The sequence below is a fragment of the Oenanthe melanoleuca genome, chromosome 10, assembly GCF_029582105.1.
Source record: "Oenanthe melanoleuca isolate GR-GAL-2019-014 chromosome 10, OMel1.0, whole genome shotgun sequence".
Taxonomy (NCBI): domain Eukaryota; kingdom Metazoa; phylum Chordata; class Aves; order Passeriformes; family Muscicapidae; genus Oenanthe; species Oenanthe melanoleuca.
Window position 1 is genome coordinate 8,418,453 of NC_079344.1, and position 23,049 is coordinate 8,441,501.

The 23,049-nt window shown below is 37.8% G+C and overlaps 1 protein-coding gene across 2 annotated transcripts; it reads right to left on the minus strand.

Annotated features, from left to right (window-relative positions):
* Positions 1 to 1,964: 1,964 nt before the first annotated feature.
* Positions 1,965 to 22,341, minus strand: BNC1 (basonuclin 1). 2 transcript variants are annotated; one of them, XM_056499455.1, is made up of 5 exons: positions 22,254 to 22,341; positions 10,332 to 10,434; positions 9,937 to 10,172; positions 6,800 to 8,721; positions 1,965 to 4,745 (listed from the first exon to the last, which is right to left on the minus strand). In XM_056499455.1, the coding sequence occupies exons 1-5, from the start codon at positions 22,260 to 22,262 to the stop codon at positions 4,064 to 4,066; spliced, it is 2,952 nt and encodes a 983-aa protein (XP_056355430.1). In that variant the 5' UTR covers positions 22,263 to 22,341; the 3' UTR covers positions 1,965 to 4,063. The 2 variants fall into 2 exon arrangements, with proteins under 2 accessions (XP_056355430.1, XP_056355429.1); XM_056499454.1 differs by lacking the exon at positions 22,254 to 22,341 and having other exon boundaries at positions 10,332 to 11,338.
* Positions 22,342 to 23,049: the final 708 nt, after the last annotated feature.

Below are 23,049 nucleotides of genomic sequence, written 5' to 3' on the forward strand. Positions count from 1 at the left end.
AACCTCGCATAATCCAAGGACTGCCAAAAGGCAAGGGGAGCCAGGGGGTGAGGGGTGAAGGCAAGGGGAAATTAAAAGCCAGTCTACATTCAGAAACATGCTTGCTGAGGTTCTGTAGAAATCTCTCTAGCCAGCAATCTGTTCAAGAGTTTTCCAAAAGCTTTCCAAGTCATTCAAAGCTGCCTCGATCATGCTATGCATAGTTAATTCTACTTCCTTGTGTTGCCCTCCCCTCAAATCGGGGGGACTGGCAGTAAATGCTGCTCTGAACAAAACCTTTGATCCAACCTTCCTCCTTTCATTGCACTGTTGTCTCCTTCCCAGTTCGACCTCTCATTTCAGCTTGGAAATGAATGCTCACTTGCAGGCTGAATGGAATCCTTATGGGCTGTATCTCAAACTCTAAAGGTGTTTTTAGTTTAGCCGCTTTTCTTAAATCTATGCCTGCTGATTAATCTGAAGTTGCTCGTGAGCCCTTTTCAAAGAGGACCTGGCAATCTACCTAAAAATCCCTGGATTAAGTCCAAGTAGTTTAGCTGTTTTTTAGGCTTCCCTACTCAATGCAGGACATCAGACAGGTATTTTCAGAACTTGTTTCTCCACTTTGCTGGGTTTTGCAGTGTATAACATCAGTAAAGATTCACTAGAAACAGCAGCCTCTGGTTTTGCCGCAGTTCTTTTCAAAGTAGTTAGAAAACTGTTGCTATAAAAACAGATCCCTTACACTCCATTCAAAACAGATTTCTGCAAATACTCCTGTAAGCACCAGTACACTCACTGTTCCAGAGGGACATAGATTTGCTACCACAAACTATTCAAAATACCTGTGCTCTGAAACTGGATGCTCGGAGTGGCTACCCCGCACTGTGCACCCGTGCCTTCTCCTTTGGAGTCACAGAAAGACGACAGGATTTAGTTTTTGAGGCTCTTGTTTTCTAAGGGAGAAGAAAAAAAGATAAGAATAAAAAAGGAGCAACATACTCAAGTAGTAGGGGTGGGCACGGCCAGGCCCAGTTCCAATCTCAGGAAAAGATTTGAGCCCCCAACTGCACATACTCACAGATCGCAGATGTGAACATCTCTGGAACTGAGCCTCAGCCAGGGGAAGCTGCATTAGCTCTCCAGACTGACTCTGAAAAGCTCCAAAAATAATGGTACTACTATTCTGAAGTGAGGCTACTTCCTTCAACATCTGTGGTGAATATGTGATACGGGCTGCTATAAGCATCACACGTATTTAAAACTAACAGGAGATGTCAAGGCTTGGTCCAGCCACATTGTGGTCATTAGGAGGAGGGAGTTACACAAACGCTTCATGAGATACATATGCTGCTCCAGGGGTACTACGGGTTAGCCTGCTCTGAGAAATCTCCCATGCTGCCCACATTTTTGAGAAATAACAAAAAGCCCCCAACAAACCCTTCCAAAGTATAAAGAGGACACAAAATATCTTTCAGTGTAGTTCTCAATGATGAGATATTTACCTTCTGTTTAGCTGATGGCTTTTAAATGAACCTCTACCCTTGCCTACTGCACAAAGAAAAAAAAACCCAATAAAATATCTGACAACATTTATTACATTACTTCTAATGGCTCATTAAAATAATGACACTTCCTTATTATGGAATAAGTTAGTCCCATTGTCAGTCCATTGCTCTCTACAGACAGAATGTGTTCTCAGAAATTGTTTTTTAAAATAAAAATTAAGAATTGCAGTATTTTCAAGCAAAAAAAACCCTACTTTTCTGAATCAACCAGAAGCATTATTATTGGTTTTTATTAACACATACAAAATTATTAGGGTATACAAATGTGTTTCTTTTTTTTTTTTGACACAGTGAAAACTAAATAAATGGGCATTACATTTGTTTACATCACATTTTGTTTCAAAAAACAGTTAATGATTAAACCAAGAAATTTATTTATATATATATATATATGTATAAAAAAAAAAAGAGCTTGAAATAGCTGGATAACAAATAATTGATTTATACTATCAAAAGGCTGGGAGCACTTGTGTCTCGTGTGATTGTGCCCTTAGTTTTCAAACTATGACCCCCCACTCAGAGAAGTTTCTATCAAAAATCCAAAGAAAACAACAATAAAAAACCTCAACAAAACAAACACCACCCTACTCCCCCCCACAAAAACCAAAACACCGACTCCCCCCAGAACACAAAACCTCAAAGCAATGGCACAACTTTCAACAGGCAAATATTTTTTTCCTGACGGCTTCAAGCACAAATGGATTATTTTAAATATACATAAACCTACAGTAAATTAAAAAAATAGAAGATTACTTTACACAATGCATGGAAACCATTTCTAGTGAGCACAAACATTTACAACTGTGTCATGTTTTTTCCTTGCATAACCCATACTCACACACAAACCAGTTTTCAAAAGAATTGGTGAAATATTCAGTCCACATTTGTTTCTTTTATACAATATGAAATGGTTACAATACCATAGGATTTTTTAGAATAAGTTAAACATCAAGACATATGGCAATAGCATTGTACTATTCTTTCTACATACATTTGAAATCCTGAATTTCAGTCTATTTTTATTCAGTCACAAAAATGAATAAAGACTAAGATCCAGTTATACTGGAAAGCTAGACTAGTTTAGAAACCACAAATACTGTAAGCACTTTGGTATAATATGTACAGATTGTGCTGTCAATGTCATGCTTGCATACATTATAGAATTGATCAACAGATTCCCACTGGTGGAATAAAGTAAAAAAGGTACTGTAAGACTTGCTCTCTTATTTCTTTTCCTCTTTGCAAATGATTGAAAGAGGACACACCAGAAGTACACACACAGCATTTGTATGATGTGACTGAAAATTAAATATTAAAGTGTTTTTAAATACAATGCAAGGCCAGTCTTCTTAAGTGCATAGAACATAATGCAGAATACTGTTAATTACAGGGGCAACTACAAAGATATGAAACATTCTAACGGATATTGAACAACGTTCTTACAAAAAAAAGAGGTGTGAATGAGAATAAGCATTCTATTGTTACAAAGATCAACACATTTTATCCCCCACTGGTAAGAGAAACTAACTGCTGCATCATAAAAGATGTATCTATCAACTGCATCCATTCTATCTCTTTCTCTCAGAGGCTTAGAATTGCACTCTTAAGCTCCTAAGCAGCTTGGATATTTGGTTGGGGTTTTTTTCCTTTTTCTTCCCCCCGCTATTTTTAACAAAAGTTTTATCTTCCTGAAAGCACAACTCAAAAAGTGCATTTTAAATTACAGGGCTTACATTCCCCCCCAATTTTATGGATGCATTTGCTGTAGTTTAGAAATTTTAGCTTACCCTATTCAATCTTTCTACTACTACAGTTTATCAGAATGTCTCAGATTTATTCAGGCTATTCTGCCAACAAGTTAAGTAGCCCCTTTTCCTGCAAAGCAAATGGTATTAAATTATAAGAAAGGCAAAAGACTAATCTTTACTGAAGTGAAACAACCTTAAAGAACAAGGACTGCAGGATTTTCAGAAGATTTGAGCTGTATGCAGTTTTCTCAAATTTGTATTTTCTTCTTTAGATTTTGGGATACTTTAGTACATATATTCTGTTCCACTAACACTGCAAGTCTCAGGAACAAAATGGTAGCCTCAAGATTCTCAACCCAACCAGAGGAAACTCACCCCAATCATTACTCATTTCTTACACAACACAACAACCCATTTAACATGTAAACACAAGCAGTGATGGTTCTCATTTGAATCTCCTACTGTGGCAAGTAATACTTCAAAGGTATCAGAAACACTTTAGTTAATGTCTCCATATTTCCCCCGTTTCTTAGATGCTTTCTTTTCCTTACAGAAGTTTTAACTGTTCAACATCAAACAAAACAATTGCACAAGAACTACAGCACCAAGCTTTGCTAACTGAAACTGTTGTAGAGCACACACAGAAGAATTTGACTATGGTTGTTGAGTGAGCTAGAAGTCAAATGAGCTTAAATAAAACTAATGTTAACACATTCTTTAATTGAAATGATTAATTCTTAGCAGAAATAAATTAAGATCAGTCTGATCTTACTGTAAGCTAGTTGGTGACCCAGCCAGACTTTTGTGCAGATTGGGGTTTTGACTGTGCCTGTTCCGGCTGCGAACAGATGAAAACATTGTGTTGCAACCTGGGACTTTGCATTTGTGGAGCTGGCGGAGATGCACAGTTTTGTAATGAGCCCTGAAAGTTCCTTTATTACTGTATGTTTTTTGACATATATGACAAGTTATCGGCAAACTGGAAGGTAAATTTATAAAGTTTTGATTAGCTTTCTCAATTAAAGTACAGTCTTGGTAGAGTTCATCACTGGGCATTAGGCTGGGTCCTTCACAGCTTTCATCACTGTCATCCAAGGGCATGGTGCATATTTCACTTCCTCCATCAGAATCCCATGAAGAATGAGCACTGCTCTCAGATTTAACGCTGGAAGCAGTGCTTAGATCCAGAACAGCTCCATCATTTAATGGATCATATCCATAACTCTCAGAACAGGGTTCTGCAATTTTGCTCATTGGAAAAACGTAGCTGCCTGTTCTGTTCATTCCTTTGAAGATTACAGAAGTATGTCCAACATGTTGTTTTAAAGAAACATCTTGGCAAAACTCCTTAGCCATGTCTTTCAAGAGGTATGTTGCATTGAAATGGTTGTTGAATTCCAGTGTATCTTTAGTCAGAAGCTTATGATGAAGATTTAGGTTTGAACTATGTCTAAAAGAACAAAGACAAGCTTAGCAAGAAAGTGTTTCACCTCACTTAACAGCTGTTTCATAATGATCATAAACAAAGAAAGGAAAATCAATTTTTAGTAGCATGCATGAATTGTGGACTTCAGATTTGACCAACTGCCACACTGGGAGTGTACATGAACAATTTGCACATGTGACTGGGTTTCTGAACTTGCTTTCACTGGCATATATCAGATTCTATGCAATAACTTGACAGCAATCAATGTTTTAGATTCTTTCCTGCTTTGGGGATAGCTGTCTGCTCTGCTAGATCTAGTGCTAAGCCTAAAAGAGGTGGGAACAGACTAAAAGCCTGTAAACTGAACTGAGATCAGAGAATGGACTGAGATGGGTAAGAAACAAAATTCTTTCCCAATGGACCAAGCAGGAAAGGAGTGACACTTGAGTCTGCAAAAAATGTTGATGATCTGCAAGTACTGTAGCCATGTCCAGGATGCACTTGTACACATCAGTGCAGAGCCCTTTCTTGACAGGAGTTTCCTTGGAAAACGAAAATTGAATTATATGCAACTTGTGCTTTTCAAATGGGCATCTCTGGGTTTAGTTTAAAACAACCAAAACATACAGAATCACTGCTCCTCACTGAGTATTATCAATCAGCTCACTGAGAATGGCAGGCTTTGTCTAAAAGGCTGAGTTTATTGTAATATTGGCAAAAACATTTGTCTTTCTCTTTGCCATGGTTTAATCAGAACCATGAATTGTTCAAAAAAGCAAAGAAATATTTAGTACTTGTAGTCACACTACTCTATGGTAAAGTCTAGAAACTTCTGCAAAGTTGTTCCAAGTAGCTATTATTTTGTACAAAGCTTGTGAAATGTCTTCTGAGCTCACTTGCCTTTTTAAAAAAAAAAATTTAACCCATCTTCCAAAAGCACCTATGTTCAAACTTATCTCAACATACTGGTGTGGGAAGGAATTTGTGGCATGTGAATGCAAATCTTACTGCTGGCCTTCTTTCCTGTGGCCCATATCACAATTACAGTGGAGAGGAATTCACATCTGGGAAGATGCAGGCAGCAGGGTATGAAGCCCTGCCAGCAGCAGATGAATCTGTGCATCTCAGATGCAGCGGCCAGTCCTCAGAGACCAGCTCATCCTCTCTGGATTGCATCAGCTGGCTCCAGCACTCCTAGCAGATTACAGACAATCTAAACCTCGTGTCACTCTCAACTACTTTCCAGGCATGCTTCCTGCAGCCAAAAGCTGCTCTAACACCACCGCAGACTTGGAAAACTTGTAACACTGTGTTGCACTTGAATAGGTTTGTTACCTATCACTAACCGCTTCAGATACATTACTGATGGGCAACAATAAAGCTTCAGCTCTTCCTTTATGTGCATAATAGGCTGAAATAAAACGAATTACAGCAATGCAGTACTGAAATGAACATTAAACTGAATCAAGCTCATGCTTTAGTTTAGAAATTAGTATTTAATTTCACAGAAAAACACTACTGATGTGAATACACACCAGATAGTGTTAGCGTGACTACCACTGTTAATTTTGGGCAGATTTGGCAAAACTAATCTTGCTTTTCTTATGGGCTTTTTCTCACCAGTATGTTCCAAATCCTTGAGTAAAGAAAGGACAAGGCAAATGAGGATTTCATGAATTGACCTCATTACTTTTTCATTAAAAAGCACTGTATACATTAAAATACACATGAAAGTACATATTAAACATATAAGTCCACACATGCATCTACTGGAAAATTGCTGAATTCATACCCTTATGGCTTTCCCTTTATGTACTAAAGTATTCTTTCAACTACTGCAGTCTTTATCAGTTATGAAATTTTCATGGCTTTATTTAATACCTTGTAGTCATGTAGAAAGGAAATGTTTCTTTCAATGGATTTTCATTTCAAGAATGTTCTGATAAGTTATCATACCTGTTATACGAGGATACACAGAAAATATTTGTAGGCTCCATTCCTCAAACACTCATTTTAATTTCAAATTAGGCTCCATTGTGATGGTAAAATAAATACAATTTTGTTTATAATTTTCTTACCTGTCTCGACTTCTACGAGAAGGGAAAGCAGCATTACAGCCCTCAACTGTGCAAATATGCATTTCTTTGAGATGTACATTTTTGAAATGCATTTTTACACTGTAAGGGTTTTTAAAAGTCTTCTTACAGATGTCGCAATGAAAGCGGCTTTCTTCCTTCTGAATCCCTAGTGCATGTTGACTGACATGATCCATATCTTTAGAGTCTTCAAAACAAGGAATGGCAGCACCCCTGTTTGACAAAGTGCTGAAAAAGCCCCCGGTCAGCAAGTGGTGTTGCAATTCAGGGCAGTCATTTTTAGGAATCCTGTGCTTTGACTGCTCTTTAATATACATGGGGGGTTCAGTCATTTGTTTTATAACATCACTGTGGTGGTGTTTTGGATCTTCATACATAATCTCATGGGAAACTATTTTTAATGGTTGGTTTTCTTCTGGTTTAACCTCTTTCTCACAGTGTTGCAATTCATTCTCAGAGATATCCTCGATGTATTTGTTATTTGGTGCAAAGACCGATTCAAAATATTTTGGGCCCTCTACCCCAGAGAGAGATTTCCATGAATTACCTGAATGGGGGTGCTTTTCCACCCTGTCGGTCACCCGCTTCTCTATCTTTTGTTCACAGGTCTCAAGCTCTCCATCGCTTACCCCCTGCAGACGTGACTCATCTTCAGAGCTGGCAACATCGCTACTTTCATTGGGTGTCTCAACAGCTTCTTTCTCTATCTTAATGGGCATGCTCGACTTGCGAGATTTCTTCTTGGGGAGCATGTCAAATGGCAATTCATTGGAAACAAGCTGCTCTGGTATTGAGGAAGAAACAAGAGGCAGAGAAGGAAGAGTACCTGGAGTATTGGCAAGCTCAGCTGGTGTGACTGGACTACGGTAAAAAGGAAGAACAGGCTGTACTGTCTTCAGGTTTGGAAAGAGGACACCGTTATGTCCAATACTGGAAAATCCAGCCTGGCCTTTTGAATCTGTACAAGAGCTGGCATAGCTGGAAATCGTTCTGCTATCCGGAGTTAAAATTGTGAATTCTGTCCTTTTACTATCTCCAGGTCCAGAAATGGTCAAACCATTTCTTAGATCTTTATCCCTGTTGTTTCTGTTCATTGGCATATGGAGTCTGGGGTTAGGATTTGCACTATGACGATTTCGACTACGCAATGAACTAAATACCATGTTGCAGCCCTCAATGGTGCATTTGTGCTTTATCTTCAGATGAACAGCATTGTAATGTATTTTCAAAGTACCTTTGTCATAAAATGTTTTTTCACATGCAGTGCAGAAGACACGCCCTTTCCTTGGCCCCACATTTTTTTCCACAGATTTAATTTTGTTTTCTGGAGATAGTGCTGTCATTTCAAGCTTGGCTGCTGTATTATGTGAACTGGAATCACTTAAAAGGGCATCATCTTCTGTTTTAGTGACATCTGGACCATTTATGCTCCTCTCATTTTCAACTTGAAATGGTGCAGAACTAGAAGTTAAGAAACTGCTTTCAGAAAATGGAATCTGAAGATCTTGTTTGGTTTCGTTGCTATGGTCTTGACCTTGCTCAATCAAATGTCTTTCTGGTGGTGAACCTATCAAAGGTGGAGGCACTGGACTGAAAAACTGAAACGGCAGCATGAAAGCCATGCTATTTACAATATTCTCAAAGGGATGAATGTTGGTGGGACTCATTTTGTCCAAGGAAGCAGAAAAATTAGGACTGTGTGGGCTGCAGCTCTCAATGAATGCCCTAATATCCAAATTGGCAGTTGGAGGTGGTATTATGATTGACTGCCCTTCTTTCTCCTGAATTGCCATTAACTCTACAATGGACTTAGTTTCTCCAAAGCGAAGAAACTGCTGCAAAGTAGCCAGTTCTTCTTCAGTGGTCATTATGCTCCAGTGATCCAGCACCTTTCCTGAAGCATCCTAAAGCCAAAAATATTTAAATGAGTTAGATATTACTTAAGGCAAACAAAAAACACCTCCCCTCAAACCTCTCTTTTTTTTCAGGGACTAAAATTTCTTCTCTAGCAAAAAAATTTTAAAATTCCATTTAATGAGATTAATGCGAAGTCTGTGATAATTTCCAAATTTTGCCACATTGGTGATATTATTTCTTCCTGAACTGACAGAAATACTTTCCAATAAACTATTTTTTTCCACAAAAATTAAGACATGGTATTTGAACAACAGATAGTATCCTAAAAGCACAGACAGCAGAGATGGAGCAATCAGACCAAGATTTAGCTCCTCATTTAAGTCAAGTATTCTTTCATTGCAAGTTTAATAATCTTCCAAGCAACTAAGATCAGAGAACAAATGAACCTATATTGATCTATTGCCAGTTTTCACAGAGCACAGCTGTAATTACACTAGTGTTGGAGTTCTTTCAAACTCTAGCTATGCCTAACTTTTCCCAATAACTACAATAAATATTTTATCACAGAACATGTATTTGATGGCCTACTGAGATTTTTCACAGTGCATGTAAGAGTTTCTAAGATGATGAAGAACGTAACATTATAAATTTTTCATGTGATAGAGGTTCAAGGTAATTGATTCCATATTTTTAATCCTAACACTAAAAAGCAAGATTATCAAGACCATTAAATATTGATTCATGTCATAATGTAAGATCATAATGTTACTTTACATAAAAGGTAACTTCCACAGCAGCAAGGACTAACATCAGTGTAAGCACATAGGGCCAAATACACTCTGGCTGCAGCTCCAGTAAGGTCGATAGCACTACCAGAGATGAATATTGTCCCTGGTGTTTTAAATAATGGCAAGTTTATTTCTTGATGTATTATTCTGCTGTATAAAAGCAAACTCTCTGTTTAAATAATACTGGAACAAATTCCAAAGCCTTTACTTTGATACATTACCAGCAACTTTTGATTTTTATTTTTGCTTACCTTTGTTGTTAGATTTGAGCAAGTGGAAAGATTTCAATTAAGTTAAACTAAAAAAGAGAGCAATCACCAGAAATCCACTCTTTCTTTTCTGGCATTAAGCTTGTACAGGTCTATTACTGCCTTTCAGATGTGCACACTGTTAACACATTGTGAACCACTGAGAAGATTAAGCTAGAAAACTACTTAACTGTCATATTTCTATTTTAAAAGCCCCTCTAAATACCTGTAGCACATATCCACGTATATAATCCTGCAGTGTCCAATCCAGAGCATGGAGAATCTGTATCACCTCTTCCTGCTTCAGAACACTGAAAAGCCGATCGAGCAGAATTTTAAGGCGCACAGGAATGGCTTGAGTTCCATACAACATGAGGCTACTGATATCAAAGACAACATTGGATTGAACTATTTCTACTTGGCTTGATGGGTAGAGGTTTGGAATTCTTAGTTTGCTCAGGGCTGAAAACAAAAATCACAAAATGTAAATAAACTTGAGTCCTGAGGAAGAGAAAATGGAATGCAACTAATACTGGGGTGGGGGTTGAGGAGTGACAAAAAGCATATGACAGTTATGAGGATCCTAAATGGTTTTCTATAGATTGTAAAAACAAATATTACCATGTGCTACCCATCCATGCCGGCATTGGTCACATTGTCGCTGATTTATTTTCCCAGGTTTGAAACACTGACAACTACAGTTCACGAGAGTGCACCGGATAGCCTGGGGATCAATGGAAAGCATTATAGGTGATATATCAGCACCATTCAGAGTGTGCAGATTATACATCTACAGTACCCCCACAAAATCCACATGAACACAGTTAACATACCAGCACAGACCTATCAATGTGCAACATAAGTAATCCAGGCAAAGCCTGAGTTATACAAGGCTACCTCTGCCTGGAAGAGTCAAGTCACCAGCAGAAACACTACAGTAATATGGAAGAAGAATACTTAATAATATACATAGCAACACTTCTGTGGATTTATTTAGGCTGAAGCACCTTAATACTGATTATTGGTATAAATTATGAATTCATCTAAGCTATGTTCCTCATGTATGATCACTTTCTCAGGAAGACCCCTCTCTTGCAGTTTTGCTGAAACTCCATACTGCAATATAGCAAGTCCTAATGAGCTCTGCACAGATGCCATGCCCTACACACTCAGGATTCACATGAAATATTTGTATTCTGTCAAAGACACAAAAGTTCACCGAAAAGTACTCTAACTCCTCAAAGACTGAGCAATCACATTTTGTAAGGGAAATGCTTGAAAGCAAAATAGAGCACAGAGAGCAACCAGTTGCACAGTTGAGTTTGTATATCACTTTACCCTCACCAAGGTCATCTATAATACAAATCAAATTAGTATTCAGATGTCCCTAATCAATGGGGTGATACAAACTTGCTTCCTGGAATATATGATTTCTTCTGTATGTGCCCATCTGCTGGAGAAGGCAAACAGACAACTTGGAGGTCCTAGTTAAAGCTCCAGAGGGATTTGCTACAGAGCAAAGCTTTTGCAGGATTCTGTACTGCTTGGATCTGGCACTGAGAATAGTTCCTGCATAAACAGGAAATTTATTGAGGGAGGGAGAGCAAAGAAATTGATGTGCAGAAAGTCTTCACCGGAATAATAAAGAAAAAGAGTTAGATCATGCAATTGAAAAATGTCTGCATTTTTTTGCTTTTAAATTAATGTTCCCTCTCCCAGGGTTTTATGCAAAATGGGGACTTCCACTCTTCAAAATACCTTTTGGAAAGTAAGATAAGATTTGAAGAAAAAAGGAAACATGGCATTCCCACACTGGCACTTCAGAAAGCATACAAGGAAGCCTAATTGTCCAAAAACTTTCTAAGAAAGATGGATGCAAGAAGCATTTAAACTCAAAAGTACATGGCAGAAAGTTAATTTCACAGATTTGCAATGGGCATTTTTTTAGACTTGAAGAATCTGGCTGACTCAGGGCAGAAGAGGACACTGCATACAAAAGGTTACTCTAAACAAGTATGTTCATGACATTTGGATGTCTAGTAATGGATTTGGAGCGAGGTTTTAAAATCTCAGTAACAGGCTTATCCAGGAGTTACCTTACACACACATCTCCAAACTGCAGTGACTTGATGCTGAGATTTGCCTGTATTTGAAGAACTGGAACAAGTGGCAACAGGGCTCTTGAAATCTCTGAATCACTTTGCCTTTAATCTTTTAAAGGAGCCATTGCAAAATCCTGTGTTCTTGAGAAAAGCTCTGTGCTCCCCATAAAGACATAAAATACACATCAATATCCTACACAGTGTCAATTGCTTCATTTTAATGGAGGATATATTTTCACTTAGATGCTAAAATACTTCCATATAACAATAAAAAGCCATAAATTTCTTATGGAAAGGTTGGGGGAAGAAAAGCTGTAGATGACTGCAGATTCATTTCTACCACAAGATATCAAACAATAATGCAGTTTGAGTCTTCTGCATACGTAATATTCTGTGACTTGCCTGGACTGAAGCCCTTCCACAGGCAACCTGCTAGGTTCAATAAGGTACAGTGCATTCCATAAATGCATCTTTTACATTCCCTTCAGACAAAATTACAAAAGAGTAATTCCTTTTTCTGCAAGAAGTAACAGAATTCTGCACAATGAAAAAAGCTGTCATGATGATAAGTTAATTGAGATTTCAAAATTTTTTTCATTCCTTTTCCTTTGGACATGTTCCACAAACCACTGACCTTTAAAACCATTTTTTATATTTAATTTGTGTACCTGACAAGAAAGATACACCACAACAAATTCTGCATTTCATAGCATTCTGTAAGAGCCTTCTTCTATATGGTACATGTGTTTATTTTGCTTTCCAATGTATGTGTGGAAGACTGCACATGCCAAAATGGGAACAAGTAAAAGGAGGGCATTTTGTTTTACATATATGAAAGCAACTGCTACAAAGGGAATAGAGTTCCCCTCTTTTCCAAATATTGAGCTGAACCTCTCTCAAGTCACATTATTGCTTCTGGAAGCTAGAAGGAGTTAGCTTGCATCCTAGTAACATATCAAAGGTGCACCCTCAAATCAGGGATCTGCTGCTGACTTAAAAAGTTACTTGAAAGAACCCCTAAGAAGAAACAACTATGATTTTTCAGGTTTTTAGCATTTCCCTTCATTTGTGCTTGTCACAGTCTGAAGTCTCCTAAAGCTTTTCTAGCAACATTTATAATAATACATATAATACAGTCACAGAGAATATATAACAGGGCAAAATTAACTTCTGAGATAACCAGTCAATCATAATTTTATATTGTCATTGTTCAGTTTAAAAAGGCCTTTGTAAAGGATGCACTTTGATTATCTCCCAAATTAACACATATCAAACTTTAATGAAAAGAAATTCAGCAAAATTTCATGAAAATAATACCCTTCTCTTTTGCCCGTTAATCCTACCATCCTTAATACACCCATTCTAAGGTACTGTAATTATATAAAGTCTTTTAATAAGCTTTATTTTCCCAACAAGTGGAATGTACACACCATTTCATTCTGCAGAACAAAGGAATAACTTTCTGTATTGCATAGATACAAAGCTTGAAAATTATAATTAAAGGATTGGAAATGTAGAAGGAAATTACAGTGGAAATTTTTTTAAAGTACAATCCTTTCATTCACATCATTATTTAATTTCATTTTCTAGAAACAGAAGGCAGATGGTCTAAAAAACTAAATCTTATGCTATCATCAAGGATCTTGGTATTGCTTTCCAGTCACTCCTTCACAAATGGATCTTTCCTAATCCATTATCAGCCTCACTTTCTTAATTCTTTAAAAAAAAGAGTTGAAAAGACTGATCAAAATTTTCTGTGGTTTTACCAGCATGACTGTGGGAATTTGAATGCTGAACTTGAAATAAAAATGATCCCTCATTACAAGACAGACATTAACCATTAAACTGGTCACTGCAAAACATCTAACTACTAATCACTGAATCTTAACATCTGCTGCCTGAAAGTCACGCCTGCTCACATCCTTTTTTTGCCAGATATTGATGTGGCTTCAATTATGCTTCAAAAGTTACTGAATGTTTCTTCGCAACCCACTCACAGCCCTCACAACTAAGGAAAAGCCCAGGCTAATGGGACATACTCATGCTGATTCTGGCTTCATTTCACAAAGCAAGTTTGAGAAAGTCTCCCGGGCCTATGCTCACTTGCAACATACAACAAGGGAAAAAAAAAAAAAAAAAAAAAGCAGCAAGACAAGAAGGGTACTATAAGTGTGTCCAATCTCATTCAGTGTTAAATGGGTTCCGGTTTGACAGCATTCTAGCTTGGAAAATAAATTAAGAAGCAAGGAAATACTGAAGATCTTGTCAGGACTGAGTTGGAGATCTCCGCTCGTGCTGGAAAACTGCTCTGGGCGCAGACACCAGAGAGCAAGTGCCAGATTACCCTGGTGCTATTTAACAACAGAAATGCACAGGTCAGCACCCCCACTTCTGACACTTTCTGGAATGTAAGAAAAACCCTTGCTTTTTTTGCACAAAGTTTCTCCCCACTTTAAAAATTGCTGCTTTTCTTTTCAAGCTACTGCAATCGCATGAAGAGCTTGAGAGCTCCCCTGCTCTGCTATGAGGATTACTGACAAAATGGTGTCATTGATGCCAGGTTACAGGAATATTTTTGCAGGCAGGGCTTAGAAATTTTTATCAGTTTAAAATACAAGTTTGAAGAAGGAATAGGAGTTTCATGAAACAAATACGTGAGAGAAACTTTCATTAGATGAGCAATAGCAGATACTGCTTTCATTGCCCTCTCCTGAGGGTTTCTAGCAACAAGTCATTATCTCCTATGGCCATCTCATCATCCTTGGTGGTAATCCCACTGAATATATGTAATCCACCATGGCATGTACTCTGGTGAGCACTAATCCTATAGGAAAGAAGTGGGACATATCACATATTTGCAGAATAGACCCACAGTGGTTCCACACTAACAACACTTGTGGAGGAAGAGGCATGATTTACAGTGGGGCAAGAAATAAAATTCAACACGGGACATGTGTCTGGTTATTTGGAAGCATTATCTTGCTTGCTCCTCATAAAATATTTGCAAGGGAAGTAAAGGGATAGATACTTTTACCATCTCTTAAATTGAAAGTACAACCACAGCTAACTCAAAGGCCAAATCCTAATCTGTGTGTACCTTTCACAGAGAATAGTAACCATAAATGAGAGTGAAGATCCCTTTTGGTCCTTTTTTTTTTTTTCTTTCCTGTTTTTATTATAATCCACCATGTTTCTTTTGTTTGCAGAGTTTTAACAAGTTCCTTTCTCCTCACTGAGTTATATTTGATTACTTTTGTGTTTGAATCCTTTGCACAAACACTGAAAGTAGAGACAAATCAAAAACCCTTATCATAAGCATCTCTCTCAGTGCCATCCTTTCCCACAAGATACAATGAGCAAAGCTTTGCTTTGTCCATTGTTTGTCAGGCAACTTTTGCCACTTTCCCTTGGGATATATTTTGCTGATAAATAATACTGACTGTCAGCTTTGCCATGATTTAAAAGAAGTTCTCAATTTACATTTTGTTCACCTTGCTTTCAGTGTATCACAATCCAGCTTACCCATATTAGACTAATATCTGGAGTTTTATCCATGCCACATGTATGCCCCTGTCCACTCTATAGTGCATATTTAGCCCTTTTGTCTGTTCTTCCTGAAGACAGACTTCAGTTTTTTGATACAGTGTTGAGCTCTCTGTAGTTCACTGGAGCTAAAATACATGCCAGCATGTTCCATGTACAGTCACAAAATGTGCTGGGCTTCTCTAGATGGTGTAATTATTGAAGGCATAGCCCAACAATTAGGCATGAAATGCATGTTGATATTAAATCTCAAAGATTAAGCACCTTGCATCTCTAATCATTCCTTGAAAGTCTCAATGTACTCCCAGCTTAGTAAGGCTCTGAATCCCACCTGCCTTTGGAGACCATTAGCAGGGCTGCAGCAGCATCTTCAAGGAAAGGCTCTGGGCCATTTTCTTCTTCCTGACATGCTCACTTCAAAGATATAACAAGATGCCTGGAGGATGGACAGAACATGGAAGCCTTTTGCTGCCTGGAAGTGGAGCTGGGAAGACACACTGGGACCAGGAAAAGGAAGAAATAGTGCACTGCAGTACAGGTCTGACAGCAAGGCCCAGGTGGGAGTTACTCTGCACAAAGACTTGGCCCATGCTACGACCTGCACGTGCTCAGCTCAGCAATGTGGTGGCTCCTTCTGTCACATGTTTAAGGTCCTGGAAAGTTCCCCACCACCACAGCACAGAAACACTGCCTGCCTTTCACAGTCTGAGACCCTGAAACAAGGGGATTTCCACTCAAGTACATTTCCACCTAGTCCACTACACTTCGTTGCTGCAATTTCTATTATTTCTATACTAAAGTGTAGAAAAAAATTAAATAATTGTATAAAAGAAAAATGTCCTTAGAAATTTCTAATTATATTGGACTGAATGCACATATTTCCATAGTTTTATATCAAAAACCTTTTTCTTACAAAGTAACAGCTACTGTTAATAGTTATTTAATAAACACAAGTAACAACAAACTTTCCTAAAAAGCAAACCAGCTTTGCACCTTGTAACCAAAAAACATATCTGATATCTTCTGTATTTTGATCTTTTAATTAAGTAGAGAAAAGTTGTACACAGATGTGACAGAGTAAGCAGCTGACCAAATAACTCCAGCCTTTTCCATCCAGACCCGTTAAAAATGCTGGTCTGAGACGATTCATACGGCACTTTGTATTAGTAAAATAATTTAACAAAATTATTATTTCCTGCTTAAGAGATCAATTAGAAGACAGATGGGAAATGTGGAGGTGGGCCACGATTTGCTTTTTACAATGCCACTAAACACAAAGTTACACTCACAGCTCAGTTCCTAACCTACAATGGCTCCTCGGTAATCTGGCTGGTTTTCACTCACACCAACCATCTATTCCCACCAAGCTTAGGAGGTGCAAGAATCTTTGAAGAGTCCAGACAAAAAGCTTTTGTTTCAGAGGCCAACCATGGATTTAGAAATTGAACTTAACACCTATTCTACTTAAAATTTTGGCTGGTGCAACTACGACTCAACTCCCGCTTACCCCGTTCTGTGGGAGAATTATGTTATGATTTTTCTTCTAGAAGTACACAAAGGCCACAAGTTGAACACATTTTCTAGATAAGACGATGGAATACAACCCATTAATTATCTGGATTCTTATGTATATATCCATACTGTTTATTTGGGGTCAGATACCAAAACCTGACCTCCTTTTAAACATCCACAGCCTAAGAATACACATAATCAGGATATTTACAACCCAGAGCCTGCAGCAAGTTGCATTACCCCAATACTCTCTCATTCAGCAGGGCTGAACAAAACAAATTTTTCCCTAGAATTTGACCAGATCTTTCTCCTGTGGGGGCAACCAAGCATCTTGAATTGAGAACATTTAATTGTTCTCAAAAAAGATGAAAACATAACGGAAGTGAATAAGCTTAGTAAGATACAAGTGAAATAAGGTAATACCTTCACAGGATGGCACCACTCTGTCAAATCAACCTTTCTTGTGGATTTAAAAGACAGTGCCCATGTCACCACCTCATCAGAAAGTTTTTCTACGTGAGCAGAGTCCTAGGAGTGAGGAGCTGAGACAAGAGGCTGAGCTAAGCCCAGCCTCAGAGCCCAGAGCGGGTTCGGGCCCCACGAGCTCGGGGCAGTCTCGGGCACGGCAGCGGGCGAGGAAGCACAAGGAGCTGTTTCTGAGAAAGGCAGCCACGCTGCGAGGCCAAACCTTAATCACAGCATAACTTGTGGGATGAAAATCACTCCTCATGCATGTCACTTACCCTACAGGGCCCCTTAGGGCAACTCTTGTTAATGGCACTGTCAAAATAATTATAAAGAGTGAAGAATGTGTGTGTGTGAGCGTGAGCACACACACTCGAGTGCTACTCTAAACAAAAACTGGACAGTAAAACTTCATTTTACCATTCAGCAGCATGGCTGTAGATAGACTGGCTTATGCAGCAATTAATCTCCCTTGTTAACAACAGGTAAGTCCTGACAGACACCTCGGTCCACCTCAGGGACATAGGCAGAGCCTCTTTTATGGTTTGGTTTGGAAATGAAAACAAGAAATACAAATTGAGGAAGGAAGAATATCACATTATCATTATCTTAGAATTGTTATTTACTTTTGATTCTGAAACACTGCGATGCTACAGTTCCACAGCATACCTGCCCTAGCCTGCATAGGTCAGAAACATTTTGCTGGTATTAAGCAGTGTATCTATCATAAGATATTAAAATCATGTCCCTTTTAACAAATTTACAGGAAAAATCGTTCTTATTAGTGCATTTAAAAAATGAGTAACAGATTGCTGCATATTGATGAGAAACACTGGTCAGACTTTAGGGGTAAAGATAAGTCACTGGACAGAAATGGTGTGAAATTTTATGCGATAAACCACTAGATGCTATTTAATCTAACAAATAAATTGTGCACATACTACTTATCCATACTGACATACTAAGCATGCTACACTAAATGCTGAAGCTACAGATCTAGCCATGAACTGAAGATGAATTAAATATTTAACTGCAAGCCCTATGCTAGCAAGAAGTAAGTGTTATTAACACAAATGCATAAGTATCAGAGAAATGAGGAATATTAGAATATATCAATTGCATGGCCTTTAAAATATGTCTTTAACTCTTTACTAATTTTATAAAATGATGCATGTGTACAATGTGGATGAGTTAATGTTGTAAAGACAATCCTAAATTTTTCAGCTCCTCGCACTGCTGCTTAAGTCTCCAAGCCATAAAATATACATGCTTAAATTCTCTTCTTTTTTCCTGCTATGGAGTGAAGACATGGATTAAAGAATAAAAGTGAAATAACAGTTCTCTGAAACATTTAAGGTTACACAACTCCATTTAATGCAATTTCATAAATTCTAAACCCAAACACCATTTGTACACATACATGATCCTATCTATGGTGCTATAGTTATGCAATATTTTACGCAACTATGTAGCTCCATTGGTAAATTTCACAATTTAAAAATCAGTATTCCTTTATTGAACACAGGTGAGGAAATTTTCACCTGGCTTTCAGACATCAGTTAATCTCACATTAAAAAATATCTATTTCTCACTGATGATCTTCTATATTTGAAATTTGAAGTAAAAAAAAATGAATTATTCTTTTCTATTTTTTCCTCTTTGTTTAAATTCTATAATGGTTTTAAAGTGTGGAATGAAATATCATTCTTTATACTAAAATGACTGAAGTCTATTAAAAACTGCCACTTTCCTCATTCCCTCAATAAAATTTTTTTGAGTCGGAATACTGAAATTTTAATCTCTAGGATTTTTTTAAATGACAGCACAAAATAATACGAAATAAAAACTAAAAACAAGACAAGCAATGTCACTTGCTGTAAAATTTCAACTACAGCATCTGCTAGGACAAAACCTGCTGGCTTCCAGCACATAGGAACTGTGAGAGTTCCTGCACCACTGAAGCCAGAAAGGACAGGCAACGACCCAGAGGGCAAAATCAAAATCAAAATTTTTCTTCCTTACTTTTGGTGGATATTTTACTGAATAATGAATTCAAGATCCGTACCTAAACTTCAGCTCATATCTGCGTGAAAAATGTTTACTAAATGCCAAATCATCCCAAAATGCTTTTACAACACGTAACAAAAGCTCAAATATAAAATAAAACAAGAACATTTCTGTTTTTATCAGAGGTGTATTTAGCATCATTGTAATGAAGTCTTTATTACTGCAAACCAAATAATTCACTGGCTTGTTGAATTGGAAATGGAATGACACGCTCAATATGTAGGAACAGATCTTTTAACAGTATCACGAACAGACACAGAAGCTGGAAGTCAAGACATTTGGTATCAAAAGGCCAAACCTCGCCACAGCCTCAGGAGCAGAAGTTCAAGTAAATGCCCGTGAAGTGAACCAATATTTGTAATAATTTTTCCTATTTCTGTGAAGATTCAGCTCTCCCTAATGTTTGGATATGTTAGCAGATACCATTACTCTTAAGGCTCTGAATGGGTTGTAGATGGTTCAGTAAATCAAAGAATAAACAGAACAGCTACCTTTAAGAAATCAATCAAGCAAAAATATATATATATTAAGTATAACTAAAATATATTTTCCATAAGATAGTTATTTTTACATGTTCACTTATTGTTAAAAGCCTGATTAAACTGCAAATGGCTCAAAATTCTAGCGCTTAATTCAAACAGAATTGCACAATTATACTGATTATTAAAAAAACCCACTATCAGCACTATATACATAATGGTAAATAAACTAGTTGAATATCCAATACGTTCTTCAAAAGTCCTATTCTTCCCTTTTCTGTAAAAGGAGCAATCAGAAAGGTACTCTTCAGTGTGTATTGTTCTAATCACTAGAACAAAGCAAACCAACGTGCACTGTTGCTAGCAGTTAAAATAATGGTGGACCCACTTTGCCCCATGACCTGGAGTGAGACTCCCCCACCTCCCGCTCCTCCAGCACTGAGAGCTGAGCCACAATCTCACTGTTTTAAAACCAAAGGACAGAAACAGACTCTTGTCTAACGTAACGCTTGCATATCTTACAGCAAACTGCGCTTATTTTCCAAAAGGATGTTAAAAATAGAAGCATATGATCTTTTCCCACCTAGGATTGTATCCTTACAATTAAAGACTATTAGCTGGCATCCCTTTTAACCGTCAAACTCAGACAGTGGCAGTTCTACAGCCACAAAGAGAAGCAGTAAATGAGAAGAACATGTTACTACACTGCATTTGAGAAAGTTTGGCTCCAAGCTATGCACTGATTAATATCAGATCTCCTTCTTTACTTGCCTCTTGACAATCTTGTCACATCTGGCTGACAAATCCTTACAAGCTTATCCAAACCAAGGCAGCCCAGATCATGCTCCGGGAGTAGCTTGAAGGAAGCGGCAACACCAGCCATGTACTGATGTGCCATCATGAAACTAATGAAGCTGACTTCACTTGCAGACTGCAGGAACACGAAGAAACACAACATGCCCCAAGGTTTTGCAACATAACGCAGAGTTAGCTCACCAGAAGATAAGACAAACAATCAGCTCCCGAGGTTCAAGAAGCCAAGTAGCTACATGAATTACAAAAAATTTTATGGAATTGCTTGAACAACAATCTCAACTAAATGAGCACAATAAAATCCAACTTCAGATCAGATGCGAAAATTGACTGTTAAATGCCTTTCAAACAATAGTTTGTTTTAAATTAAAACAAAACTAGTCTATTTTATTTTCTCTTTCCCACATCCCCAAAATACCAGAATGTTGCCTGGCTCCCAGGTTATTCAAACTGAAACATATCTAAAAAAGAAAAGGAAAAAAAAAGAAAATAAAAAGAAAGAGGAAAAAAAATAGTGTCACTTTTTATCCGTAGGATTTTACAGAAGGATAAACCACAGCCTGTCTGTATCAGTAGTCCTCCCCTGGGTTAGTGATCTGCCCTCTCCTCATTTTTAAACCAAGAATTCGTTACACAGAGGACTGAAGTATTTGACCAATTAATAAACCAGAAAGTAAAATGCTGTATCTTAAACACATCTAACAAACCTCATAATGTATGAGCTGACAATTAAACCATGTTTATTTTTCTGTGTGATGAAAAAATCCAAATAAATAAGTTAAATGCATCACAACACAAGACACTTAATTAGCACAATATATTTAAAAACCCAGACCCCCCCCATACACACACACTCGTACTTAAACCCACACACCTCCTTCCCCCGCCCCCCCCTCCCCCCCCCAAAATACAAACGGACTGATCCTAGGAAAAGAATTGCTGGCCTTATTTTCTGGGTGCTAAATAGTCAAAAATAAATTGTATATAAAGGGCATACATTACACTCCACTTGTGGTAATTTCTAAAGAACTTTGTATCGAAATTACATTGTTGTCTGCTCTCTAGTGCATTTATACGTCATGATAATGATAATGTATCTGGTTAAAGCACTTGACTCAAAACACATCTGAGTCACAAATCACAGATTTTACTGCTATTAATGTATATTGAGGACTTGTACAATTAAACATTGTCAAGTATTTATGATTTACATGCTACTACTTCAATTGGAAAACAATTACACAAGTGATGGCTCTGCTTATTATAATCAGCCTGCAATTCTGCATTACTTACAGTAGAACAGGAAAGTCACACAGTTGTTTACAGTGCACAGCAGAAAGAAAAAATAGATTCTTTTTACAGAAACTAGTTTTCTACTTTTACAGTATCTTTTCAAAATTAAAAAATGGAGAGCACAGCTCCCTACAGCTCTCATCTCCATTGTTCATTACCCAAAACAACATCATTGCAACATTTTTTATATCTCCACAGTGCATAGCCATAAGTAAAAGTTGCACAGTAAAAACATACATTCATATAGAACTGCAAAGAACTTTCCTTACCTCAGACATTCTTACTGTGCTTATGTTTCCAGAGCTATAAAACAGTTTCCCATTCCCTCAGTGAGTTGTACAAAGAAGTACTGGAAACACTCCTGCCTGTACAAGTACTAAGGCAGAACCATCACACGCCTCTTTACTCTTGTCTGACTCTGAGCACCTCAAGGTCTGATGTATGCTCAGGCTGTGCACAGGGGAGTGAAATAAGATCCTCCCCCTTGGTGTTCTCCAGACCTACAGTACGAAGTTGTGTCTGCCTCTCACCTCTGCAGCCAGCTCTCACCTCGCTGCCCCGGAGTGCCGTGCTCCAGCGCGCTCCTCCAGTCGCAGGGCAGTCCCCTCACAGCTGGCTTGGAGAGGGCATGACACTCATCTTTCACAGAGATTTGATCAAAAGGAGTCACGGAGGCTTGAGGCGCTCCTAATGCAGTGCGAGGAGATTCTACCTCTGCTCTGGCAGCCTAAGTAATGCACTAAATCAATGCAGCTGACCTAGGGCCTATTACAATTTTTTTTTCTTCCTCTCAGAGTGTACAACTATCTGCAAATAAGCTATGAGGTACTTACGAGTAAAATTACTTATTTTTAGCGCCAGTGTTGTTTTTCAAATTGCAGCTGCTGCAGGTTTTTTGTTTTTTTTCCTTTTTAAACATTTGCAGGTCTCAAAGGTTCAGTGAGTGGGGTGTGTATTTTTTAAAGTTAAAACATTTCCCCTTATCAACTGACTTTTGAGTTAGAGCTGAATTTTATTCCTTTTTATGAAGTTGAAGCTTCCTATTAACAGCAGTACAGGTCATAA